Genomic DNA, 25,118 nt, shown 5'->3' on the forward strand with positions numbered 1-25,118 from the left:
AGTAAATAGCAAGAGAAGATGGAAATTAAATGCAGTGCAGTTAAAATCACAATATTTCTCCAGAAAGATTTACCAATATAGAGTATCATAAAATGAAAATGTATCGGCGAAGTTCCTCAAAATTGCACCAGTGTGGCACTTGAGTAAATAGTTACTCTGCACCACTGGAAATGAAAACTTTTGAAGGCATGCTGTCAGAAACTAAACAGTATTGGTAAATCTGCTGTGCGCTCTTATTTGTGAGACATATTACTCAACCGGAACACTTCTTCCTAGTAGCAACCGTGGACTTGACACATTGTCGGTCCAAGCCAGCGTTTATCTGGCAGAGGAGATACTGCCACCCTGTGGCCGCCGAGGAGAACTTCTTTCATACACCCGCCATGCATCATGTCCCTGCCGTATAGTTTTGTATTTTTTGATATGTCTTTGGTTCATGATTGTAATTTAGTTTAAGATAATATCCAGCGGGTTTTCAATAATGCCTGTCCAAACAAGATTGTTGTATACTGATCATTAGTCTCGGGGGGATCATCACATCGCTGTAGGTGTCTTTATGTTTCAGACACGTTCAAACCTGTTCACCATTAACCAAGCAGACAGTCTCATGGGGCATTTTCTCGTCTCTGTCTCTTGTTAACATGGCTCAAAAAGAGAAGTAAATGAAAAAATAAATAAATAAATAGATAAATAGATAGATAAATAAATAAATAAATAAATAAATAACAGGCCAGTCAGTTGAACCATTATCTTGGGAAAGGTGCAGCAGCTCTGCAACATGAGGAATGCAGCTTTTGGCCTGTTGGCTGACCTGTAATCAGTCCTGTAAGAATCAGATTACTCAGGTGTTCTATGCGCAGCACAATGAGCATCACATTTCTCTGTCTGACGGTGTTGTTTAACAAAGTGGATGTCACTGTGAAAGACACAGATTAAGTCATTGTTGAGTGTTTTTTCTGTAGAGAACTGCTCATTCTTGCTGTTCTCACATTGATTAAATGGGTTTTCATAAATAAATATTCAAAAAGTCGCCCTCAACCTTTGCTTTTGATAATTTCACATAAATCTTAGAGCTGAAACATTCGAGGATTAATCAAAATTGACATATAATTTAAAAAACTGAATATCCGGAATTTTTAACTGCTGGTCAAACAAAACGAGTTAACTATATCTAAATAACCCAACATCACAGATCACAATTTTGCCTCAATCTGTGCATCATACATCATACAACACCCTCCATCCTAGACCCTCCATTCGGATAAAGAAAAAATCTTCCAAAAAGCAAATTAATATGTCACGTTGGGCTTTGCAAAACTGTGATGAGCCTTTGATAAGATCATTTCTATTTTCTGGCATTTTATGGACCCAAAGATTAGTCAAATATAACAAAAAAAAGAAGCAAATCATAATAAAAATATAAATTAGGGGCAGCCCTAATGTTATTTAGAGCTTCGAAGGCTGAGTGCTGTAGTTGTTCGATATCTCGCTTGTTCACTGAACATCTTTGCTGCGTTTGCTTTGACAGCTACAGGAGGACCTCTGTTGGCGCATGCGCACTTTTACCTGTTTCAGACGTCAACTGCTCCGGAGCAGAGAGTTAACGGACAAACATTCAGCGAGAGCTCGTTAGCGTAGGGGAAGTAGCAGTTCTCTGACCAAAAGCCCCTCTAGCCTGAATAAAGTAATGAGGTAGATAGTCGGACAACTAATTATACTTACCTTGATTAAAATAGACCGGCATTGCCACATTGAAAATGGACCAGGAGTTTGAAGGCATAGATTCAGAGGGCCGGTGGCAAAAACTGTACCTAGTAAGTATGTTAGCACAGCTAGCATAAAGCTAACATAAATAGTACCGGGAGCGCGCATTTAATTTAGCAAGCTAACATTTCGGCTAACTGATGAAGTGTTTGTTGTTTTGGATGTTATTCATCGCTAGTTTACTTCATATTTTGTTTTTTTTTTCGGGTTTTTTATTTTTTTTTAGTATGTGTAGACACTGTAACACTTCAGTACAACGAACAGTGGAATACAACGTAAACGTTACCGTAAGCGTCGTCACAAGTGTCGCAAGCTTGTGCATGTGGTTGAACCTCTAATTAGCTACATCACTTTATATAGTTATTGGCTTGTTTGACTTTTGTACACCACATGTTTGTTGTCCACAGCAGGTTCTAGTTGTAAAATGTCATTGCTGAAAGTAACTGTACACTGTGGTGACTGCACAAACACATTTAAGACAGGATATCAATGGTTTTCTGCTTGGTGTTTTCTATAATGTGTTCAAATAGCGTTGGCCTTGCGCCCCTGTCAGTGTCCTGAACAAAAGAAAAATAATGACATAACGTTATATGTTGTGTATGTGGTGATTTCTCGTTTCTAAACAATCTTTCGGTTGTCTTCAGGAAATCAGGAATCAGTCCCAAGAGTGCTCCTACAAAGTGGCAAAGTATCCAGAGAATCGCAACAGAAACAGATACAGAGACGTCAGTCCATGTAGGTGAACATTTTGTGGAAACCATTTATAGCGTGTAGTTTCTCGAATCCTAACTGTGTCTGCCAGTTTACAACCCACCCTCAAACAGTCTTCTCTCTCACACTGCCCGCAGTTGATCACAGTCGAGTGAAGCTGGAGAACACAGAAAATGACTACATCAATGCAAGTCTGGTAGTCATGGAGGAAGCCCAGCGAAGTTACATACTGACTCAGGCAAGTCCAAGGCATTTTACTCCAGTTATAATGATCACGCAAATTATCTGTGGGTTAATTCCTGTCTGTATATTTTTTTTTCTATATTTTTTGATACTTTTTTGTTACTTTTAAACAATTCTTGTATACATTTTGTGTTTGTCTGTATGTTTGCTACTGCAACAAAATAATTTCCCAAATTGGGATCAATAAAGAAGCAGTCTAAAGTATAATTGATACTGATAATTGCCATGAGGCATTTTTTTTTTTTTTTTTTTTTTTTTAAAGAAAGGAAAGGTGGCTTAACCCAAAAGTGGCATCTTCAGTCTGCTTGGACTGAGCAACCCTCCTGGTGTAACTGTCATTTAGTGACGAGTAAAGTCTCATCATGTATTACGTGAACTGCAGGAGTGCAAGCTGCTTTCAGACAACTTGTGTATGTTTATGTGACAAAACTTAAACCTTTGAACTTAGTTAAGGCCATTATAGATAATTGCTAATTTCCCATTTGAAAACTGAGATTCATCGACATTTATGTGTGTCATGTGCTTTGTCCTCACAACACCAATGCCTACAGATAATGTTGTTTATGTATAGCCATGCTTATACAGAGCAAACAGTAGCCTTATGCACCAAGCCATAGAGATGAGTTTTAACATATGTAGCAAGAAGTGAGTCTATTAAAATGTGTCAGAGGTCACTAAACTTACCTCTAATGGCAAATAGTTTAATCTCCAGGGGAGCATCTGTCTCAGGACGACAGCTGTTACATACTTTTTGCATTTACCTGGTTACTTCATGACCAAAAGAATGTTTTGACGTTACCTACCACTATCTGTAAATCAGTTTTGCGTGCATGACACACAGTCACGTTGACAGTTGAGTTAAAATCATTTCCTTGTTTAGCTCAGTTTGTTTTGTTCAGTGTTTGCATTTTTTCAGTCTTACCTACTGAGAACTCACATACCACCACTACTTACGTATTTACAGTGACAGAGAAACCAGTCAAAATGAAAGGAATATTTAAATTTTATTTTAATTTTTTAATTTTTAATTTTTTTAAAATTTTAAACACAAAGAGGAGATAATTGCTTGACTGTTAGCGTAGAAGCAGTGGAATTCTGCTCTCGACTGTCTTATTCAAGGAAGGTGGCACAAATTTCTTGGCTGTTCATGGTTGTTGCTTTGTGGAACTGATGAATTAGGGCCAGTGCACGATTGGTTTTCTGCAAATATTTGACAGTCCTGTAGTTATTTGCATCCCAATTTACATGACATTGAATGCTGAGTTATGCACATTATGTGTGTCTTTTATTCCTGACAGTGACGCTTTGACATATTATATTTGCAAGTGGCGAAAAAAGCAAGTAAAGGAAAGGTTTTATTGATAGCATGCTTTTGTTAATGTTGTCTATTCTCTATTACTCGAGATACATTTGACCTTTTAAAATATTGCACCTTGCAGAATACTGTTTTCACAACTCAACCACATTATAACCTTAAGCAGTCTTGACCTTTCAAGTAAACTGTTCGTTGTCGTTCTGCATATCTCTTTTGCATAATGAAGTTATCACAAAGACAGCCCTCAGCCGGTTGCTTAGCTAATCTATTCATTTGATGAAATGCTTTTGTTCATGCCTAAAAGATGCATTTCCACTGTACATGACTTACTACTGTCCCACTAGACACCTGCCATGTAACTGATCAAAGTGTGTTTCCATGTGTGTTTGTGTTTTCTGTCCACAGGGCCCCCTCAGAAACACCTGTGGACACTTTTGGCTCATGATCTGGGAGCAGAAGACCAAGGCGGTCATCATGCTCAACAGGGTCATAGAGAAAGGTTCAGTAAGTACACAATAATAAAAAGACAGCATATTGTCTGTCGTTTGTCTGGTGCATACACACCCACACGCAGACTACAGAAATACTGAATAAACCACAGAAAGACAGCAACACACACACACACTCTGCCAAAAATTTGCAGCCTGCTGACAGTGTGAGTAATTAGTGCATCTTGTTGGATTAATCCTGATTTCTGTTGAAATGGTCCACTGTGAAGCTTCACTCCCCTGTCAGCTGGATAACTGGAATTCAGTGTTTTGACAGCGTGTTCACAGATGTATGTGAGGAACTGGGATGCGGCCCAACCTCTCAACTCTTCTAAATCCAGTGATCCTGTGATGTGCCGATTAAACACACACACACACACACACACACACACACGAACAGACAGACTCACAGTCTTTCTCACGCAGAGCAGCTGTGATCTCTCTTTCTCAGTAAAGCAGCTGGAGTGGATCTCGCTCAGTCATGAGATTCACTTACTGACTGTTTTCTTGGAAATAGAAGATAAAGAGCACCTAGTCCACAGATATTATTAACCTCACAAGGATCTTTTATGTAGGCCAACTCTCCAATCCTGCAGAGGGAAGGTTGCATAATAGACTTATCCTCAACAGTTCTGGCCTTTGTCTGTTTACTAAGAAAATACTGTATGATTACATGTTGATTGTAGACATAACAGAAGTATTTGTCACAGTATTTGGCTGCAGTACTGACAAATGACATGCTGTTCCTTGAAAAATAATATAATATGGAGCCTTTCATACAAAAAAGTATAGTTGTGCATATTTTAGGATTGAAGCTAAAATGTATATAACTATACTTTTTTCAAGATTTATTCCTGTAGATTTTTTGGGGGGACTAGTAATGGTGCAGTCCAGTTACTGAGTGGTGTAAGGAAAAATGAAAATACCCAAAAAAATACATCAGAAATAACGTAAAGGAGAGAACGTCCCAAAAAAAACACAATTTCGGCAAATACAGGTTTTTAACCATTGTTGGAATTTAGTGGGTATTTTATTTTTATTAGTTCAGTGTAACATAACAGAAACTGTGACCTAAATTAAACAGAGGTGCAATAAAAAAAAAAGTTACGGACGACAAGGCTGTGGTGCAGGATGTCTGGCATCACAAACCTGAGGTTGGACTGAAAAGAGGGAAAAGAAAGTTTGCCTTTCAAACTCACTGGTGGATTGTGGGGAGTGTGACCAGGTAAATGTGGTGAAAGAGAAGACAAAGCCACACCAAACACTGACAGCATAATCTAATTCATTATCCAGCTTCTCTCTCAGTGCCGTGGATCAAACTGTCCGTCTGTTAATCATCAGCTGCTTTATCTCAAGGCCAGCGTGGCCACTCAGCTAGCATCTGCTTTTCATCAGGTGTATTTCTTTGTCAGATGTTGGACCTGTTTGGTATCTCTTCTCACCAGGTTTGTTTTTTCCTTTTCCTTGTCTGACAGGAAAAGTGCGCCCAGTACTGGCCCACAGCCGAGGAGAGGGAGATGGCCTTTAGAGACACACGCTTCTTGATCACACTGCTGTCAGAAGACACCAAGTCTTACTACACCACCAGAGTGCTGGAGCTGCAGAATATTAGCGTATGCCAAAGTATTACTTAGCATGAGGGGAATTACCTGGGAAAGGTGGCAAAGGAGAACTGAAATGGGTTTGGGGTGCCAGAGCTAGATGCATCACATGCAACTATGTTTTCCAAGACTAAGAACTGAAAATATCCTTGTTCATTACAAAGGCTCAGTGCTTTCCATTTTCATTGACTTTCAGAAAGATTAAACATTTATCTGTTGCCACACATGTAATGTGTAGGTGGAGAAAATGCAAATTTAAGCATTTAAAAAACCCAACTTATGCTTAAACGACAATGTTTCTGCTGCTCATTGCAGATTTTCCTCTAAACGTTAACGATAAGAATTTCTCTAATCCTTTCACCTGTTTCTGTATATCCAATAATGAACACACAGTGTTGCACATACAAAGTGAAAAATACCAACAACAAAAAATGAACAGCCAAGGTGATGGCAAGAAAAACAAGCACAAGAAATGAGTACACACGTCTTGATTTGCTGTTTTTGTGCGTGTCAAGTTTTCAAAAGCTGGTTTATTGCATGAATTGAAACTGAAACTGTTGGAAATGTTGTTTACTTAGCCGTCAAATACTACTGAAATATCTTCACCACTGCAAACAGAACTGCTAAAAATCAGCACTGACAGGCTCACAATGCTTTGTACCTAATGAGGCCTCTGTGTGTCTGCTGTCACAGACTGGAGAGAAGAGAGAGATCTACCACTTTCATTACACCACGTGGCCTGATTTTGGTGTCCCAGAGTCCCCGGCATCCTTCCTAAACTTCCTCTTCAAAGTGCGGGAGTCGGGAGCACTGGGGGTGGACCATGGGCCGGCGGTGGTGCACTGCAGTGCAGGAATCGGACGCTCAGGGACGTTTTCATTAGTTGACACGTGTGTGGTTCTGGTAAGTCCTGCCTCCTTGTTTTATATGAGCCCTGATTTAGCGACCATGATCCAGATGAATTTGGTTATTAGGTTTTCAAGGTCAGTCGCAACTTGTATGATCACAAATGGTGAGAGAAGTGGTCTTGTCAAGATAGTTCATTTACTAAAAGTCACTTTTTATTAAAAGTCACTTTTGAACATGAAATTAGCGTTTCTATATTCTGACTAAGGAGAAAGACTGATTTATTATTTAGACATTTGTGTTTTTTATAGCCAACATAGGCCCATTTTTATTCCATGTTGCTGTTGGAGTTAAGAGAAAAGGCCTCCTACAACTAAAACCTAAAGCTAACCTTAACGTGGTTACATACAAGCTGCAGCTGAAATGCAAGGCTGTGCTCTAGGTATTCTGGGAAATGTACAAAAACATGATGATGTGGAGGTAGATAAGCTGTATCAAAGGAAAACAGGGTGGTGAAAGAGGTCAAGTTTCATCCCAAAACTGCACCACACTCACTATGACAGACAGGTTTCCCTTCAAAACACAACAAACAAAGGAATCGCCAGATATCAAGAGAATAGGGGGTTCGTCCTGGTTAGCTGAGCTGATGTATCATTGGTGTCCTGCCCAGATGGACAAGAGGAAAGACCCCTCATCAGTGGACATCAAAAGCATCCTACTGGACATGAGGAAGTACCGCATGGGCCTGATCCAGACCCCTGACCAGCTGCGCTTCTCCTACATGGCTGTCCTTGAAGGAGCCAAGTATATCAAGGGAGACCCCTCTGTACAGGTACCTGAAATATATCTTATTTCCCTTCATTTAAACACAGACTCCACAATGTCAGTTTGTGAGTTTCTCTCGGCCTCTGTTCAGTTTGCATTTTAGCTGTGGAGAAAAGCACAAAAGTGTGGCAGCGGGTCTGTGTTTGTTTATTTTACACCCCGCAGTTATTCAGGCTGTGTGGGCTGAAAAGTCACATACTGGGAATAAACATTTGTCAGCAAGAGAGCCACTGTGTCAACCATTTTATAGAGGAAAACATATTCCAGCCTGTTAGCATTAGCATTATTAGCATCACATGGGGTTTCCATTGAACTTATTCACTCAAGGTTGACTTGGATCAGAAAATTATCGGGACACAGCGGACTGAACGCAAGTTAAATCCATTTGATTCACCACTTGATTCACTGGCAGGAGATAGATGAAACAAGGCTACTGTACATCTGCCAATGTACCAAATCCTTCTGACCGTGCCTCCAGTCACATGCACCTCTAAATGCTGAAGTGGCTGTATGTTGATCATGTGGAAAGTACCGAACACTGTGACCTTTCTCAGCCCTACAGAGCTGAAGTATATAAGAGAATGATAGAGAGTGTATTATATGTAGGATGAGAAGTAGCTAGGTTTTAGGACACAATGAAACACTAATAAAGTTTGTTTAATTTTACAAGCCAAATGAGCAGTTGAGTGGCAGAAATGGCACGGTGCCCTGCGCTGCCAACAAATTCTTTTTCCTTCCTCTCCCCACGTAGAACCGGTTGCAGGAGTTGTCGAGGGAAGATCAGGAGCCGACGTCGGAGTCTCCCCCCTCAGCTCAGCCTCAGGCCAGGTGTCCGACGGAGCGATGCAACGGCAACCCGCGGGGAGGTCAACTGGAGGAGGGAGGAGACTACAGGCAGGACAGCAAAGTACCTGCACAGTCTCCCTGCAAGGAACAGGAGCTGGACGGCAGCACAACACAGTCAGTACACTCTGTGTGGTCATAATCAGTTGATAAGTGATATGATTAGGTGACTGATGTAATGAATGAAATACAAAAGTATACATTTCTGAATGAGAAGGATGCACTGAATAACAAAGAACATTACTAGCATATTGTTTTTGACAGACAGCTGTTTACCCGTTTTCCTCGTTTTTACGTAGCAAACGACGCCGAGAAGACAGCATCTCCAAATCAGGCACAGCCAAGACTCCTCAAAGCAAGCCCAGGACAAACGACGCAGAGAAGAAGAGAAAAAGGTGATTGCATCTTCAGGCAGAAACCACTTCTTACTATTCGCACACAAAGCATCAAGTTGTTCTGACCTTCCAGGATTATTTGTCCTACATTATCACAGTGCCAACGTTGGATATTACACACTATGATTTGTGTTGTCAAGTGTGATAAACATCCATATATGTATCAGACTGTCAGATCTAATCCATTGTTGGTGTTGGTGCAATCCATTTATAATGTTGTTACATAATGGGAGATATAGATAATCTATTGTCTGACATTCTGCAGACATCCTACTTTTCTAGTGTGTTTTAGACAGAAAGGAAAGGCAGCAATTTAGCCTCCAAGTCTTGTGACATAAAAGAGATGCCAAGGAAGAAAAGATATGAGTCACTTTTCAGCATCATTTCATTTAACGTTACAGGGAACCCAGGCAGGCTTTCCCAGCGCGTGACTCAGCCTCATAATAGTTAGCCTGCATACAGAGCTTAGCTTTCATTTTCTATTTCTTCATTTTCTTTTAATCTTTACTGTGAAGGCACCAGTCTAGCTAACTGACATCTACTTCCACGTTCTAGTCAGACCTGATGAAGCACTTATTTCTGATGACTGTGCACCTTCAAAACGGCTCGCTAAGTCATTTCTGAGAAGCCTGCCTTTGTTGTGTGACATGTCAGTGTTGTTCCGGTAATTCGGCCCAAACTGCACCATTTCTGACGTGGTCTCACTGTGCTGTTGTGGTTCTTCTCGGACAGTTTGGGCTGCATTTGCTGCACATGACAAGAGCTGGCCTGTCCAGTGGGGGGCAGTGTATCTTTACCCCCCTCTGCGACAGCAACAACAACCACGAAGAGCACATTTAGAGGACGAAGTTTATCTACTTTAAAAAGAACGCCCCACTTGCACATGGAGGTGTGTGTGTGTGTGTGTGTGTTCCTGTGTATGTGCTGTCTGCTGTGTTTTTGTTTCTCTTGTGGTTTTGTTCTTGTTTTCATGATTTGCTTGGCTCCTGTGGTTTGGAGTTGTGTTAATTTTGGCTGCACTCTAGCATGGTGTGTGTGTGTGTGTGTGTGTGTGTGTGTGTGTGTGTGTGTGTGTGTGTGTGTGTGGGTGGCGTGTGTATGTATGTACGTGTGTACATTTGTGGTGTATGGTGTTGGAAGCTCTGAAATGTCAGGCTGGGTTGGAATCATGCAAGGTGCTAATGTATACCGTGCACCATAGACTCTCATTTGGTGACAGCTTTTTATCTGTTTATTCAATCTCGTTAGTCGTTATTGAGCAAGCCAGTGTTATAACCAACAACCACGAAAGTTTTCACTTCACTGAACCACCATCTTGCACCTAAAAGTGCCGCGGTGCCCTGTGATTTCCACATTACGGGGAACATGGATGGAACTGATTTCATAATAAAAAATAGAGTCAACTGTAAAATGCACGATATTGCATGAATTGCCAAAATGTGGATCAGTTTAGAAAAATCTGGGTTTTGCACCATTTTTTCACAGCGCCTAAGCTGAATGAACATGGAAAAAAAAAAACTACACCGTCATGTTTTGGTGTAACACACACACACACACACACACACACACACACACACACACACACACAGAGTCATATCAAAGAGGCACTTTGAGACACAGAGGCAGCGTGCTAGCAAGAGCTGATCCCTTCAACAAATTCTCAGAAGTGTAACCACATCTGCGGATTCAAGACACGAGTTTGTTGAAGACTTTGTGTCTGTATGCGCGGAGTCTGATGCTCAGTTGGAAAAGATGTAATAGCTCCGTCTGTTTCTGGTCAAGCACTGCAAACAAGGAGGAGCGCTGCCCAAACACGGGAGTCGCCTCCATCAGACCCGCTGTGTTCGAGCTGCATATGGAGGCTGTCCTGCAGAGTTCAACATTGTGTTACAGCAAATTCATCGATATTCATTATATTTTAAATATATCTTTTATTGAATTGTTGAAATTGTCAGTCCTTCTGATGACGCTATGTGCCACAATCGTAAAACACAGAATTAAGCAAATTTTAAACAGAAAACAGATTTCATGAGGCCCTAGTGCTGCTATTTTGGTGGCTAGGACAGAGAAGGTGGAATCACTGATGGTCACTAGACAATCATACAAAGGACGTATTGACAGGAAGAGTCATTTCTTGTCCTGGTTGAGGCTGTCAGTCCATCATACCAAATGATTTGGGGTCATTAAGGTTTGTTGCATGTTCTGTGGTTTTGCTGCAGTTGTTTGATGAGGTCTTAATGTTTCTTGAGGACCTTAGCATGACAGTGTTTGAAGGGAAGTTTGGATGTTTGAAATTCATCACAGATTTCTGGTCAGGTCTGGGAGGGCCTTTGTTGATCAAACAGGATGGAGGAGCGTTGACCAATCAAAACGTTTCACTGTCTTCTGCTGTAGTTAATCAAACTAGATTTTTAGGGCTGCAACTGATGATTATTTTCATTATTTATCTTGATTTAATCACTTTGCTCTATTAAGTAGTGGAAATAGGTTTCTAAGGTCTCGTTCACAGTCCAAAACCCCCAAATAATCAATTTACTATCACATAAGACAAAAAAAAGCAGCAAATCCTCAGAATTAAGAGGCTGTAACAGGGGAATTTGAGGTATTTGTGCTTTAAAAAGTACTTACTGCTGATTAATTTTCTGTCTTATAAGTCAAAATGTAACATTTTTGCCGACATGAGTAGGATTTTAGCAGAGTATACATATTACGGCTAAAGCCTGACACGTGGGCCGCATGAGCTATGCTGGATTTAGCAGATTTACATGTCTGCATATCCTTTTCCCTGGCTGAATTTGAACGTGGCAGCGCAGCAGGTCACAGCGCTCATCTCAAATTCCAAGAACCCAAGATTACATCTTTTCAGAGTCCTCTTTTTTTTTCTTTTGTCTGACCAACAGACCCAAACTCAGAAACATTCAAACAGAAGAAGACGGAAAATGAGCTGCAGAATGTTTTTGCGTTTTTGCCTCATAACTGACCTGAATGATTAATCGGCAGTCAAAGTTGTTGCAGATTAAATTTGTGCTGCGCTTCAAAACCCTTCTGCACCACACAGAGTCTGAGTTCAGCTCACAGATAATCAAATCTAATGATGCGTGTGCGTCGTGCTCTGCAATAACCAAATGTATATCTTGTTGAAAATGCTACATTAATAGCTAAGACCAGTGTGACATGTCGCTTACTGAACACGGTGGCTGCTTTGCATTGATAATCAATCTAATGTTGGCGTGATCAAAGCACATCATGCCACAGCTGCTGCCAGCAGTGGAGCAAACCCTTCAGCTCGCCGCTCTCTGTGGCCGAGCTTTATCTGTAAACTTAACCAAGCTGAGGACACTAACTTGATTTTGTGGCACGAGTTCCTTTGATCACCCTTGAGCTTCACTGACACTCCGGTAGGAAACATTTTGTGGAGTTCACCTTCTTTAAATGGTTGTGTCTCGTGACAGGGCGAAAACCAGTGACTGCTAACCACCTCCACCTGCGGCCACGCACCAACAGCTCTGGCATCAAAGCCAACATCGGCAGGGAACTCCAGCTCTCTCCCAACCTCTGTGTCCTTCTTCCTCACCTCCACCTCAACAGCCGGCTCTGCTCTCTTCTTCATCACCCTCCCCCTCCCCTTTTTTGGTTCCAGCCTGGTGGTGTTATTCAGCCACCACACACCTCTTCCTCTTCTTCCTGTTAGCAGCATGTTGCTCCCTCATCCGCCTCAGACCTCCACCTCACAGCTTTCCCGCGGGTCATCCTCTCTGAACTGTTTACAGCAGACACTTTGACATTCTTTGAATTTGAGAAGAGAACCACACCAGCGCTTTATCCCCAGGTTACACCTCAACCACAGCCTGTGCTGCTTCTGGAGTCAGAGAATCAGTTTTTCTGCTTTAATAATATTATTTGCAGCTCTATTACGCTTCTTCGAACCCACGAAATCAAGACTGATAATGGGGTCTATGCATTGCCAATTTGTAATGCTGTTCATATGTTTATTTTTAGAAAACCTTTTTTTCAGAGGGGAAAATGAATATGTTCTATTTTTTATAAGAGATTACTTGAAGTTTTTCACGGTGATGGGGGGGTTGGTTAAATGAAAAGCACTGCCTCCTCCCACATGAGAAATTCAGTGGCATGTTTCCAGGATGTACATAGTGTTGTTTTCAAAAAGATGTGTGTAAAAAGACATATTTTTGCTGTAAAGAAAAAAAAAAAGACGAATGACAATGTTACTGATTTGAATACAGTAGAAAAGCTGATTTGATGACTTGTTCTCCTTTTTGAGCTGAATTTGTCTTAAGTTTATGTTAGAGTGTTATCTCCAAATAAAACTGGTATTATCTAGTTTACATAACACCCCGTCTCTGCTCGTCTCTGCTTACTTCACCACAAACCTTAGCTGATTTTTCCTTAAGCTGCTTTTGAGAAAGATGCTCATGCCTCTCTATTGAATACAAAACTACAACCTGCAGTTAGTTGGTTAGCTTATCTAATCATATAGACTGGAAACAACTAGCCCGGCTCTGTCCAACTCGTCAACATGTCCGTCACATAACCATCCATAAAACTACAGCTTGCAGTTTTTTTACACCCAGTTTTTGTGTGGATTTAACAAATGAGATTTTGTGACCTTGAGACAGAGCCAGGTGAGAAGTCTTTATGCTAAGCTAGGCTAACGGTCTGCTGCTTATAGTGGCCTTATGATTGTTGTCTAGAAATGCAAACAGTGAATTCTAAGGCCCATGAACTTTCACTTTTATTTTCTATTCAGAACAAATGAAAATGATCTAAAGTTAAATTGTATTTCTGATTTGATTACGTGACTTAGTTGGCAAGTGGCCATGGTTTGCCTCCATGGAAATGGTATCGATATCATCACCTAAGTCTCTGCCAGAGAAAGTATTTAGTATAAGTAGAAAATATTCCCAGAATCCCCTTTAACTATTTTTGAGCAAAGACTTGTTCACGGCTTAAATCATGTTTATAGCACTTTAAATGTACTTGTAGGACCAGCAGTATCTCTGAAATGACGGATGTGTCTTTGTCAGAGTCATTTTATGGTTCTCTGCAGTTTTCTCTTAAAAAATGCTGTCAGAACATTCCTTCCCCACCCAATTACGCAGACAGAAAGGGAAACCACAAACTTGGCAAAACAGCTTTGCAAGGTCAAAGTATGAGTCAGAGTGCTGCCTTGTTGTTACCACTATGTAAGTTGTTGTAACATGTTGTAGAAAGGAATCAAATTTCAGAGAGGCAGGACTGCCAGGAATACAGTGTGGCACCTGGCCAACCACTTTCAGTTAAGCAGGCGGTGGCAACGTCCAGAAAGAGAGAGAGAGAGAGAGAGAGAGAGAGAGAGAGAGAGAGAGAGAGAGAGAGAGAGAGAGAGAGAGAGAGAGAGCAGCACAATCAAAGCCTTAATCGTCTTAGATAAATTCACACTCCATTCTTCTCAGAATCTTTTATTGGAAAAAAAAACATTCAAATGCTTCAATATTAGGAGAATGTATTCCAGAAGTGCATGTTTGGGCCGTGTCCATATCATCATGTTTGTACATCTGAAGATTATTATCACAAAGAGATTAAATGTACAAGCGTTTTATGTCCAGACCAGGTGAATTCAGTATAATACAACATGTTTAAAAGCAGTCCGTTTTCTCAGTTTAGGACACAAAATTTATCCAGATTTGACTCCAGTGAAGAATTCACCGCTCTGAAAAATGCTGTCATGGCTGGACAGCACCGAAACCAAAGAAAATATTTGTGGGTTTTTCAAAACTTTGACTTTCCTGCATTCCCCAGAGGCTGAGTGTGAGCTAAGAATAGCACAAACTAAATAGGCGTGTTTCAGAACAGCGCTGGAGGGATACCGCTGCCAAACAGAAGACTCCACGAGGTTGGGATCTTCCATTTGTTCTGCTTTTGGCTCTGAAAGGTGAATCAGACAAAACCACCATGAGAATGTCTAATCTTAATTCACACATGGTGCTGTGGTATAAAGTGATTTGTATTAAATCAAACCACACATGTTTTCACTCTGACAATACTTTTCTTAAACATTTTTCAAGTCTCTCTAAATTCATTATATTTCTGTGCTTAAAAAATATGAAAGGAAACAGTAACAGTGGGCTGTAAGCTCGAGTTTGTCACTTACAGGACTGTCCAGCAGGTGGAGCCAGTCGTTGAGGTGGTTGACTAGAGCGAAGGCGTCGGGGATGTTGTCGCCCTCTGAACAGAAGAGCAGCAGCACAGCCAGAGGAAGATCCTCTGCACAGCTGAACACAACACCCAAACACATGGTGAGACACAGAAAAAGCCTCTGAATTAAGATTCATTAATTAATCTTAAAAAATATATTGCAGCAGGGACAGAGTGTTTTTTGACGCAGCTCTCTCCCTGTACCTGTCTGTGTACAGTCCTTTGGTTATGCCTCCTCCGGGGATGTACAGGCGCGGCTCTGCGTTGGCGTCTGCCAGGCCCGGGTAAGGCAGCACTCGCTCCATCTCCCTCCAACCGAGCTCTTTCAATGCGTCTGCGCTTCCCTTCAGCAGGGACTGAGTGGCCAGGTACCTCAAAGGGGTGCTGACATGGATGCGTATTTGTCAGTAGAAGCCATTGTAAACAGAAAAGGCAAAGAAAGGCAGCAGTGACGTGAAGAGCACAGTCAGTTACCCTTTGAGCTGCTGGTCGTCCCTCTGGTAGGCGTGGCTGCTGGACAGAACCACAGCCCTGGAGAACCCGCTGGCTTTGATCCAGGACACAAGCAGCTGCCTGAACTTTTTGGAGTTTTTCTGCAGTTAAAACAAAGGTTAAAGCGATAAAGATACTCAATGGAAGATGAAGACATAGTTCATGCTCTCTTAAAACACTGCTGAGAGGCCTCAAACTCAAAAAACAGTCCTTTGGTTGGTTCTTTCATGTCAGAGCATGAAATAAAATTATAAGACCGAATGAAGACAAATAAAAGGCAAACAGAATGAATGCATGCAGCAGGCTGGGGTTTTACCTGAATAATTGGCGCCCTGATTTGAAGAACTGCCAGCTTCAGTTCTGCTGCCATGTAAACTGTTGACGAGAAAAGGTTGACAGATTGAGGATCAGATTTTTTTCAATTTGATGGATTTCTTTTCACTTCAAAGCAGCTACAACTTACACTGCTGATGGTCTGTCTCAGTGTATTCACAGTGAGGCATAACTAGAACAACTTCCAGCACAGATTCACAGGTCAAATGTGCACGTTTACTCCTCCACAGCAGACACGTAACCCAGACCCAAAGGTGCATGTTAGCAGGGAGCAGACGGTACCTTCTGCAGGGGCGTGCAGCTCCTCAGCGTCCTCTTTGCAGGTGCTGTACGGGTTGTTTCCAGCCATGGGGATGAGGCAGTCTGTGTGTATGAAGCCCACTCTGCTCATGTTCAGAGTGGACACTAAGAGGTCCACAGCCAGCTGACCCACATTACCAACAGCCACGGCTGGCTGGGGGGGACAAGAAACAGCAACCGGTTAACTAAGAAAATAACCAGATGATTAATCTATATTGAAAATAATCATGATTTGCAGCCTTGTATAAAAAAAAAACCTTGATGATTGGCTTCAATTCAAGTAGCATCAACAATAAAATGCTGCTTACATATTAATGGATGATGATAATTATTTAAAGATATAATATTTGTTAGTATGACAGTCACAGCTGCATAGAGTACTTTTGCTTTCACAACTATTTAAATGAAATTGACATGATTTGTACTTTGACTTGTGTTCAGTTTAAATCAAAGCTGCACTCTCTGTTGGACTTGTCTAATAATCGAGTGGGGAAATTCGTTTTTCCGGTTTCTTAAACTGTCAAAATATATCCCACCTCCGTCCAGTAAACTGCGTTTAGCAACTACTCTTCGCAGAACATTTGTCCCCTGAGACCTTGAGTGTAACAATGAAATTAAAGCTCTAACTTACTGGCAACAACACACATTATATATGAGTTTTATCATGGTCTGTTACAGAGGGATCTTCATCTCGAAGTGAAACCACACAGAAAGATGTCACTCACCATGACGAGGGTGAAGTCTCTGAAGGAGGGCGGTGAGTTTTGTGAAGAGATAAACATGCTGCTGTCCTGCTAGCGAACACACAGAGATAAACAGGTGCTGAGGAAGAGATTTAAGTGTAATTATGTTATTAATGCGATCCTAATTTATATTCTGCCGGCAGTTTTCTGCTCTGTTTTCATGCCTAGTGTTGAGGACCTTGCGGCGTCTCGCTCTGTGTCGATTGTTGATGATTAAACGGTTTTAGGACCCACTGTAGATGCCTGAATCAAAAGCAACGCGGGCGCTTTATTTAGGACAATAATAGTCAATAATCATGATTCAAATTAATTACAAGCTGTGTTTATCGGTCTATATGATTCTATACACACATATATATTCAAAATCTGTTTTAGGAGTTTCTATTATAATTAGGCATGTTATCAGTCAAATGCAGCTCCGCAAAGATTTTGTGCGTATTAGAGATCTGCCTTACCCTTTCGAAGTGGTAGACTCTTAAACATAACAATAATGTTTACTATACCGAATTAAATTTGAAAATATGTATAAAAATACATACATACAAACAACATCATTACCCTACTTTTGAGATAAAAGTCTTCATGAAATCAAAAATAAGCATACTATAAAAATGAACATATTACATATCAACATTAATTGCCTTTGCAAATTATCAACAAAAAATAATGAAAAACTGGTTTATCATATTCGTATTTTCTATGATATGTACTTTCATTGTGTTTTGAATTCAGTAAATCACTTTTCAGTGGTAATGTGTAGGAATTAGTGGCATCTAGTGGCGAGGATGCAGATTGAAACTGCTCTCTGGAGCCAATGTTTGGTTTGTCCATTCTGGGCTACAGTACAAACATGGTAAACTCCATGGAGTCAAAGTTTCAAGGAGGGAATGAAGGTCAGCTGTGCAAGTTTCAAAATTAAAGATAGCTTTATTGTCTTTTTCAGGTCTTTCAATGTAACAGTCGTGGAAAGGCTACACTTAAGTGTTAAAATCATGATGTAATTTCATAGTGATATTAAACATTTGCTAATTGATACATGTAAAATAAATGGTCATTTAGTACCAGCAGATCATTAGACACAACATGTCATACAACCAAAACTACTTCATGAAAAGATGAAAGAACAGCTGAGGTGTCATCACTGAAGTCATTTTGGTTTGACTTCATTGGGAATAGGCTGGCCTTTCACTGCCGCCAGAGCATTTTCTACCATCCTCTGTATCATCCGTCTTGTTGTAGTGTAAGTGTTGGTGCCGAAGTGGGGAGTGATCAGCACATTAGGAAGGCTAAGGAGAGGATGATCCCTGCAGAGGAAGAAGAGGAGGTGTGGATAAATGTTAAATTCTGCACTCTTTGCTTGTACGAGGAGTGGCTAATCCTTTTTGACATATACTCAATTGAAAACAGTACAAAGACAATATATGTTTTACCTCATGAACCTTTTTGTAAATATCTGCTTATTCTGAATTTGATGCAGCAACACATTTCAAACAAGTTGGGACAGGAGCAACTTAAGACTGGGAAAGTTGTGGAATGCTCCAAAAACACCTGTTTGGAACATTCAACAGGTAAACAGGTTGATTGGTAACAGGTGAGAGTATCATGATCCTTCGTGTGTTGAACTGAGTGCAGCTGCTCAGGTCAAAAGAAGAAGACTGTGGTCGCTCTTCTTTCTACAGTGAAACAGTCTCACTTTGATGAAAAATGATTGAGTGTGGTTGAGTGTGGTGAGACCTTGGTAAAGGTTCAGGGTGAGTCACGTCTAACGCTGCTGCACCAATCGATCCGGACTGCAGAGCTTTGACTAAAGCGTCCTGGTCCACAACAGAACCTGTGACATGAAAGGAAGTTAAAGATCAGAGTTTCAAAATAACTTAACTGGGATCAGTGGAGTCCAGGAGACACATTTTGCTCACCTCTGCTGATGTTGACCAGAGTTGCTGTGGGTTTCATGAGGGCCAGCTGTCTGTGGCTGATCAGGCCGGTGGTTTCAGGGGTCAGGTTGACCGCCAGCACGACAAAGTCGGACTCTTTCAGCAGGTCATCCATGTTCTCACAGTAAGTCGCCCCCACTCTCTGCTCCTCTTCAACAGTCCTTAACAGCACAAAGGAAAGGTGATCTGACCATTAGCAGCGTCTCTTTCATTCCCTGCTTTAAAACGCTCCAGACTTTTAGGATCGTTACAGTAGTGACGTATTTACAAGTTGGTGAGGCTTTTGGGCCCATTACTGGATTATGAAGTGATATTAAATTATCCCAAAGTTGTCAAGCATCAATGTTTTGTACCTTTACTCTTTAGAAATATGTGCGTCTTTTACCTCCTGTTCCTGTTGTGATACAGGATCTTCATGTCAAACCCTTTGCCTCTTTGAGCGATTTTGCTGCCAATTTGTCCCATTCCAATAATCCCCAGCGTCGACCCTGAGACTTCAACTCCCATTAGTCCCTTTGGTAAATGGGTGGTTTTGGGGTCCAGAGCGATTTGGTGACCTGTGAGAAAACAGAACCAAAAGCCCTTCAATCAAAAATGTGTTGACTGCACTGCTGCTGCTCTGGAGTTTCTTTGCAGATACTAACTAACAAACCCTCAGAAACGCTGTTGTTGTTAGCATTTTTTTTATGGCTTTTTGATACATGGTGTCTTACAGATTGCAAAAAGAGATTTTCAGAAAAATAAATGAAATTCACTTTGCTCACCCACAACAATCTTCCGTGCAGATGCCAGAAGCAGACCCAGTGCCATGTCTGCAGTGGCGTCGCTCACCACACCGGGCGTGTTGGTCACCTTCACCCCAAGGCTGGTGATGTACGGCACATCCAGGTGGTCGATGCCCACGCCCCCGTTGGCGACCACCTTCAGGGAGGGAAGTAAGGTGAGCAGCGAAGGCTCGGCCGCAGGACAGGTGTACCACACAAACATGGCCTGGATTTTAGGACCGTAGAGCTGGGGGTCCTTGAGGAAGTCTTTGTGGCAGATGATTTGGAAGTGTTGTTTCATGATGTCAATGACATCTTCATTGTATCCCTGTTCCCCCGCCTCTGAGAACAGAGCCCATGGCTTGTTGTCCTCCATTACCTGGAGAGATGAAACACAGAGGTGAGAGCAAGACAAACACAAATGTGTTTTAATCTCACGACCTGAGTGGGCGGGGTGGGGTGAAACAAAATGGCTTTTAATGGCACAATAATGCAATTTTCTACAACACTAGATTACTATCAGGGCATCCCCTCAGACCATCAGGGGGCCCAAAGGCTCCAGTTTCACCATGTGTGGTCATTTAATTAATTACAGATGTGGTTGTTTGTACTGTATGCACTAAAACATATTACTGATAAAATTCAGGCCTTGAAGCAAATTTTTTTCAACATTTTAAGTAGTTAGACGGTAAAATCGATAGCACTCCCATGTCTGTAGTCAATATGAAGCTGCAGCCAGCAGCTGGTTAGCTTAGCTTAGCATAAAAACTGGAAACGGGAAACTGCTAGCCAGGTTCTGTCCAAAGGTAAGAAAATCTGCCTGGCAGCACCTCTAACCCTGATATTATGTAAGAAAATGAAGAGTTAAAACGAAATTTCGCTGTTTGTAAGTTAAATGAATGTAATGCAACGTGGAGATGACGTTGTGGCGCTGAAGAGAGAAGACTCAAGAGAAGAAATTACTGCTCTTTATGGACAAGCTAGCTAGGAAGCAGCTAGCAAGGAGGTTAGCTGCATCCTAACTAAACTGAGTTAAATTCTAGTTTTACTGTCATTTTTAATTATATATATACATATGAATAATAAAGACAACAAAACTAGTTAAAGTTTTCACTAGAGTTTAACTTAGTTTAGCCTCCTAGCTAATAAAACATATGTGTGTGTATATATACAGTATATATTTGTGTGTGTGTGTGTGTGTGTGTTTGTGTGTGTGTGTGTGTGTTTGTGTGTGTGTGTGTGTGTGCTTAAACAGCGCATTTTACTAAATTTCTGTCCAATTAATCGAGTTCATTTCATAGTATTAATACATGCATAATGCACAGAGGGTGGGACACAGATAGGATCGGGGTCCAACACCTAATCTTTGGCCCCTGTTGGCTTAACGCGACTCTGAGCCTGCAGCTGCTGAACTTTAACGATCCTGTTGAATATTTAACTCTGTGTGTGCATTCCTGTACAGTGTGTGTGAGGAGGGAGTGGGGGTGGTGCTGGTGCTCATGAGTGCCAAGCATAGAACATATGACGTCACAATATTGCATTACTGAGAGTGACAGTGTTAAAATCGGGACAAGTCGTTAGACCAGTTTCCAAGATGGATGCCTGAGGTGAGCTCAGACCACTCCTCACTAAATACACAGAATAAATGAATGAAGTGTTCAAGCAGGAACACCACGTGACACGTTTACAGGTCCCATACTGATGACGAGAAAGTCAGAAGAAGCTTAGAAGCTATAAAATTTGGAATGCATCGGAGGGCACTCACAAGTATTCCTCGTTCTGGTTCCCCTCTGCTCTTGAACCAGGAAGTTCTACTTAGGGAATGTGGAGGATTTCAAAATAAGAGCGCCCTTTTTTTTTTTTCTTTTTTTTTTTTTCCAAACAACACAACCAGCAATGCTGCCCTTATCCACCTCCAACTTCCAATACTACAACTATATATTGTTGTTGTTGTTGTTGTTTTATGCTGTTTTAGTTTTCACTGTTGATAAATGCTATATTCAGTACAAAAGAAACACAAACATTTAATCTTAAAATATGTCAGCTATGGTTTCATTCCTGAAGAAAACATAAATTAATACAAAGTTGAAAATCTGACCTGCATTGCATCATCTCTCTCCATAACTCTGTATTATTAACACTCTAAATTCCTCTGTTCCCCGAAGCTGATATGATCATCACAGTTTTGTAGAAAAATTGAAAAGCTGAACTCAGTCTCCTCCAAGCAGAACTTGACCTCTGACCTTGTACCCTGCAAAGTTTGTATCCTGCTTTTCCCCAGAAATACTCTCATTAAAAGCCCCTTGACCATGGCATGAATGCCTAAACTGTAAAATTGCACAGTACCTTTCTGTGTTGCAGCTGGCGTACAGATCTGTGCAAGTTTGTCACTTTAACAAGCCGCTGTGCTTGTGCTGGACCCCACAGTCTCCTCAGACACTGGACATAGCAGAGACTTTGCATTCTGCTGACGAGTAAATGAGACTGTTAATAGAGACAGCTGGATGACAAATTAAGAGGGACTGTATGCAGAAAAAGTCCACAGGTCAAATTGCAATGAATGAATTATTAACATGAAACTTGTGGATCAAATAAACAATCCCGAACAAGCTCACGGGTGCTCAGAAAGAAAATGCATCAAATGGTTAAAAAATATTTGTAGTAGTATGTAGTATTATCCCAAATGGCTTCAACATTTAATTTCACTTCATGTTAGTTAAGTTCTCACCTTCAGCTGGACCCAGGGGGAGTAGACACTTCAGCTTCAGAGGAGGACATTCAGCTGGTTTTTGATCATATCTTACTTCCATTTGCTTTAGATTAAAGAGATTAAACTTTAGCAGCACAGAGGGACGTCTACAACCGGGGGCATGAAGGGGAGAGGAGTGGAGGAATTCATTAAGCACAGTGAACGGGAGTGCAGGCGGAGGCTTCAGGGTGATGATTGAACAAGACTGAGCACAGCGACCAATGGTCAGAACCCCCGCTCCACCCATAAAGGGACAGTACACGAATAAGAACAAAGCTGTTCCAGATTCATAGTCGAGTTTGTTAATAATTTTGGGCTCGCTTACTGTTTCACTTCTCCTCCTATTGTATCTGCTTGTTTTCATCAGTTCAGTGGAAGATTCTGATTTGATCTGAGGAAACTAATTATCCTCAAAGGGGAAGTTAAGCTACTGTAGCAGCAAATAGTAATTGGAATTAGAGGAGCATGTAATTGGAAGAACATGCAAACTGGCAGTTAACCAACAAAATGAATGACCGAGAATGTGCAAAAAGTAAACACTCCAGCATCAACATGCTTTGGAAATGGCACCATATGAGATTTGTGCATCATGGTAGGGTGGTGTAATATGAAATCTTGTGGCGTATATGCAAATTAAAACACTGAGGAATGATTATAACATACAGAACAGCCAAATAATGTCAACATGTAGCCACTGGGTGGCAGTAGTGTAATTAAGATGCCCGTGGCAGCATAGTGATTCACATTTGTTTGAATGGGCCCATCAGCCCACACAACACTTCACCTTCTTCTTTGATGTGGGATGTATGACCCAAACTACCTTTTTTTTCTTGGAATAACATATCAAAATAATCAGCTGGCAACACCAACGCTGTGTAAAACAGTGGCTCCCAATCTGTTTGACATGCCATTAATGTGAACAAGTACATGCATGTTATTTTAGTTTATACAGTGTTTCATCAGTAATTTTTATTTTTTATGTTTTTGCAGGCCTGCAGGTGCAAAAGTATCGTGTATTTCACAGAAGCAAAGCAAAAAAGCAAAAATCAAGGAAAAGCTTATTATCAGCTTTTTAACACTTGACTATATTTTAGCCTTTTGTTCTGGAATGGCTTATTCGAACGTTTCATTTATCGTTCATTTTGTCAGCATTGTGGAAACAATATTTAAAGTGCCACTGTTTATATTACTTTTTAGATTTTTACACAATCAATCATATATTTGAACGTAACCTCTTTATATTTCACTGGAGGTTGAATTGGTTGTTTATGTCAATTTAGAGCATTTAAGATTCTCTGAAGCCTTAAACTTTTGCAAAAACTTTCTTATTAGACATAAGGACTTGTATTTTTCCACATCACTTTTCTCCTGCTGCATTTCTTGGTGACATGACTCACTGGTGCTCAGTGGCACCTTGAAGGTAGAGAAGTATTCACTCAGTTGTCTGTAAATACAAGCAGATGAAAGACTTGGCAGAGTCGCAAGGTCACTTACTGAACTTTTTAAAAGCAGCTTCAACTTGGATTTAGTAAAAGTTGGTTTAGCTGCATTGTGATTCCCTGTGTGTGTGTGTGTGTGTGTGTGTGTGTGTGTGTGTGCCAAAGCCAAAGAAGTGGCCATGTGTGTCAGACAGCTACTGATCAGCATCTTACATGCTTGTCACTGTTGCATAATCTCACCACCGTAAGTTAAAGCATCTGCTCCTCCTCTCCTCCCTTCAGCTCCCCATCCCTCCCTCTCCTCCTCCACACTTCTGTCTGTCGCTCCTCTTCACCTCCTCCCATCTCTCCCTTCTCACTCTACCTCTCCACCCCTGTGTCACCTGGCTGCTCCCCCAAACTTTCAGCTCTACCATCCACCTCCTCCCGCCCCCTCTGGTGCCTTCTCTCTGTCTCTGCTCTGTGTGTCTGAGGCTGCAACCTTCTTCCTCCCTCGATCCATGCTGGCCAGGAGTCATTTTGGCTTTCACTGGGCTCAGTTCAGCTCTCCAGCCAAGCTCCAGTTCCATCTGCTGCCACATCCGACAGCAGAAGGCCTTTTAGCAAAGCGCTGACTCACGTGGTAGACACAGCAATTATATCTCTGCTTCATCACACAGCACTTTGGATATTGTTGCCAATGCCCTTCTGAATCAATCTCAGCCGATCAATAAACAAACATGGAAGCATGATCCACGTCACGTGATATCAAAATATTCGCCCTTTCCAACACCACCCCTTCCAGTAAACACTTTACATCATGGCTCAGCACAGCAGGGCTGGTTGAGCTGCATGTCTTGGCCTCATGCCTGCAGACAGGTGAGGACTTACAGTCGTCCTGTGGTGTCACAGATGTCACGGTACAGCACAGAGGAGACACTAAGTGAAAACTTCTTAAGTAAACTCTGCCTCTCTATAATAGACTGCTGACGTGAGTCCACAGCCTCATCCTGACTCAGCTTATCGGCACCACAGAGCTCTTTGAAGTCAAGGTGTAGTTGCTTTACACTGTGCCTTCTCTGAGCAGATAAAAATAAAACTCCAAAACAATGCAGATGACTTTGCTGTAGGCTTTATAAATGGCGTTACTGCTGTGGTG

At 41.3% G+C, this 25,118-nt stretch overlaps 3 protein-coding genes across 3 annotated transcripts; 1 reads left to right on the forward strand and 2 right to left on the reverse strand.

Annotated features, from left to right (window-relative positions):
• Positions 1 to 1,573: 1,573 nt before the first annotated feature.
• Positions 1,574 to 13,382, forward strand: ptpn2b (protein tyrosine phosphatase non-receptor type 2b). Its single transcript, XM_076755215.1, has 10 exons — positions 1,574 to 1,814; positions 2,409 to 2,499; positions 2,613 to 2,713; positions 4,439 to 4,537; positions 5,997 to 6,134; positions 6,816 to 7,025; positions 7,639 to 7,800; positions 8,545 to 8,753; positions 8,936 to 9,031; positions 12,484 to 13,382. The coding sequence occupies exons 1-10, from the start codon at positions 1,758 to 1,760 to the stop codon at positions 12,503 to 12,505; spliced, it is 1,185 nt and encodes a 394-aa protein (XP_076611330.1). The 5' UTR covers positions 1,574 to 1,757; the 3' UTR covers positions 12,506 to 13,382.
• A 1,079-nt stretch (positions 13,383 to 14,461) lies between these two features.
• Positions 14,462 to 17,313, reverse strand: psmg2 (proteasome (prosome, macropain) assembly chaperone 2). The gene is made up of 7 exons (XM_076754803.1): positions 17,077 to 17,313; positions 16,334 to 16,505; positions 16,035 to 16,093; positions 15,701 to 15,819; positions 15,431 to 15,610; positions 15,183 to 15,303; positions 14,462 to 14,956 (listed from the first exon to the last, which is right to left on the reverse strand). The coding sequence occupies exons 1-7, from the start codon at positions 17,131 to 17,133 to the stop codon at positions 14,876 to 14,878; spliced, it is 789 nt and encodes a 262-aa protein (XP_076610918.1). The 5' UTR covers positions 17,134 to 17,313; the 3' UTR covers positions 14,462 to 14,875.
• A 691-nt stretch (positions 17,314 to 18,004) lies between these two features.
• Positions 18,005 to 21,599, reverse strand: LOC143335514 (putative 2-ketogluconate reductase). The gene is made up of 6 exons (XM_076754992.1): positions 21,558 to 21,599; positions 19,793 to 20,171; positions 19,414 to 19,585; positions 19,011 to 19,189; positions 18,829 to 18,925; positions 18,005 to 18,398 (listed from the first exon to the last, which is right to left on the reverse strand). Exons 2-6 carry the CDS (start codon positions 20,166 to 20,168, stop codon positions 18,242 to 18,244), a joined length of 981 nt encoding a protein of 326 aa, XP_076611107.1. The 5' UTR covers positions 20,169 to 20,171; positions 21,558 to 21,599; the 3' UTR covers positions 18,005 to 18,241.
• Positions 21,600 to 25,118: the final 3,519 nt, after the last annotated feature.

Source organism: Chaetodon auriga, chromosome 17 (assembly GCF_051107435.1).
Source record: "Chaetodon auriga isolate fChaAug3 chromosome 17, fChaAug3.hap1, whole genome shotgun sequence".
In the NCBI taxonomy this organism is placed as follows: Eukaryota; Metazoa; Chordata; class Actinopteri; order Chaetodontiformes; family Chaetodontidae; genus Chaetodon; species Chaetodon auriga.

Bases quoted from the DNA above. Each gene is read 5' to 3' on its own strand.
- ptpn2b (XM_076755215.1), top strand. From the start codon at position 1,758: ATGGACCAGGAGTTTGAAGGCATAGATTCAGAGGGCCGGTGGCAAAAA. The intron at 6,135-6,815 runs GTATGCCAAAGT...CTGCTGTCACAG, and splicing joins TGGAGCTGCAGAATATTAGC to ACTGGAGAGAAGAGAGAGAT. The intron at 7,801-8,544 runs GTACCTGAAATA...CTCCCCACGTAG, and splicing joins AGGGAGACCCCTCTGTACAG to AACCGGTTGCAGGAGTTGTC.
- psmg2 (XM_076754803.1), bottom strand. From the start codon at position 17,133: ATGTTTATCTCTTCACAAAACTCACCGCCCTCCTTCAGAGACTTCACC. The intron at 16,094-16,333 runs GTACCGTCTGCT...TCTCGTCAACAG, and splicing joins GCTGCACGCCCCTGCAGAAG to TTTACATGGCAGCAGAACTG. The intron at 14,957-15,182 runs GTAAGTGACAAA...TTCACCTTTCAG, and splicing joins TCCACCTGCTGGACAGTCCT to AGCCAAAAGCAGAACAAATG.
- LOC143335514 (XM_076754992.1), bottom strand. From the start codon at position 20,168: ATGGAGGACAACAAGCCATGGGCTCTGTTCTCAGAGGCGGGGGAACAG. The intron at 19,190-19,413 runs GTAAAAGACGCA...TGTGCTGTTAAG, and splicing joins TATCACAACAGGAACAGGAG to GACTGTTGAAGAGGAGCAGA. The intron at 18,399-18,828 runs GTCTCACCACAC...CTTCCTCTGCAG, and splicing joins CACCCTGAACCTTTACCAAG to GGATCATCCTCTCCTTAGCC.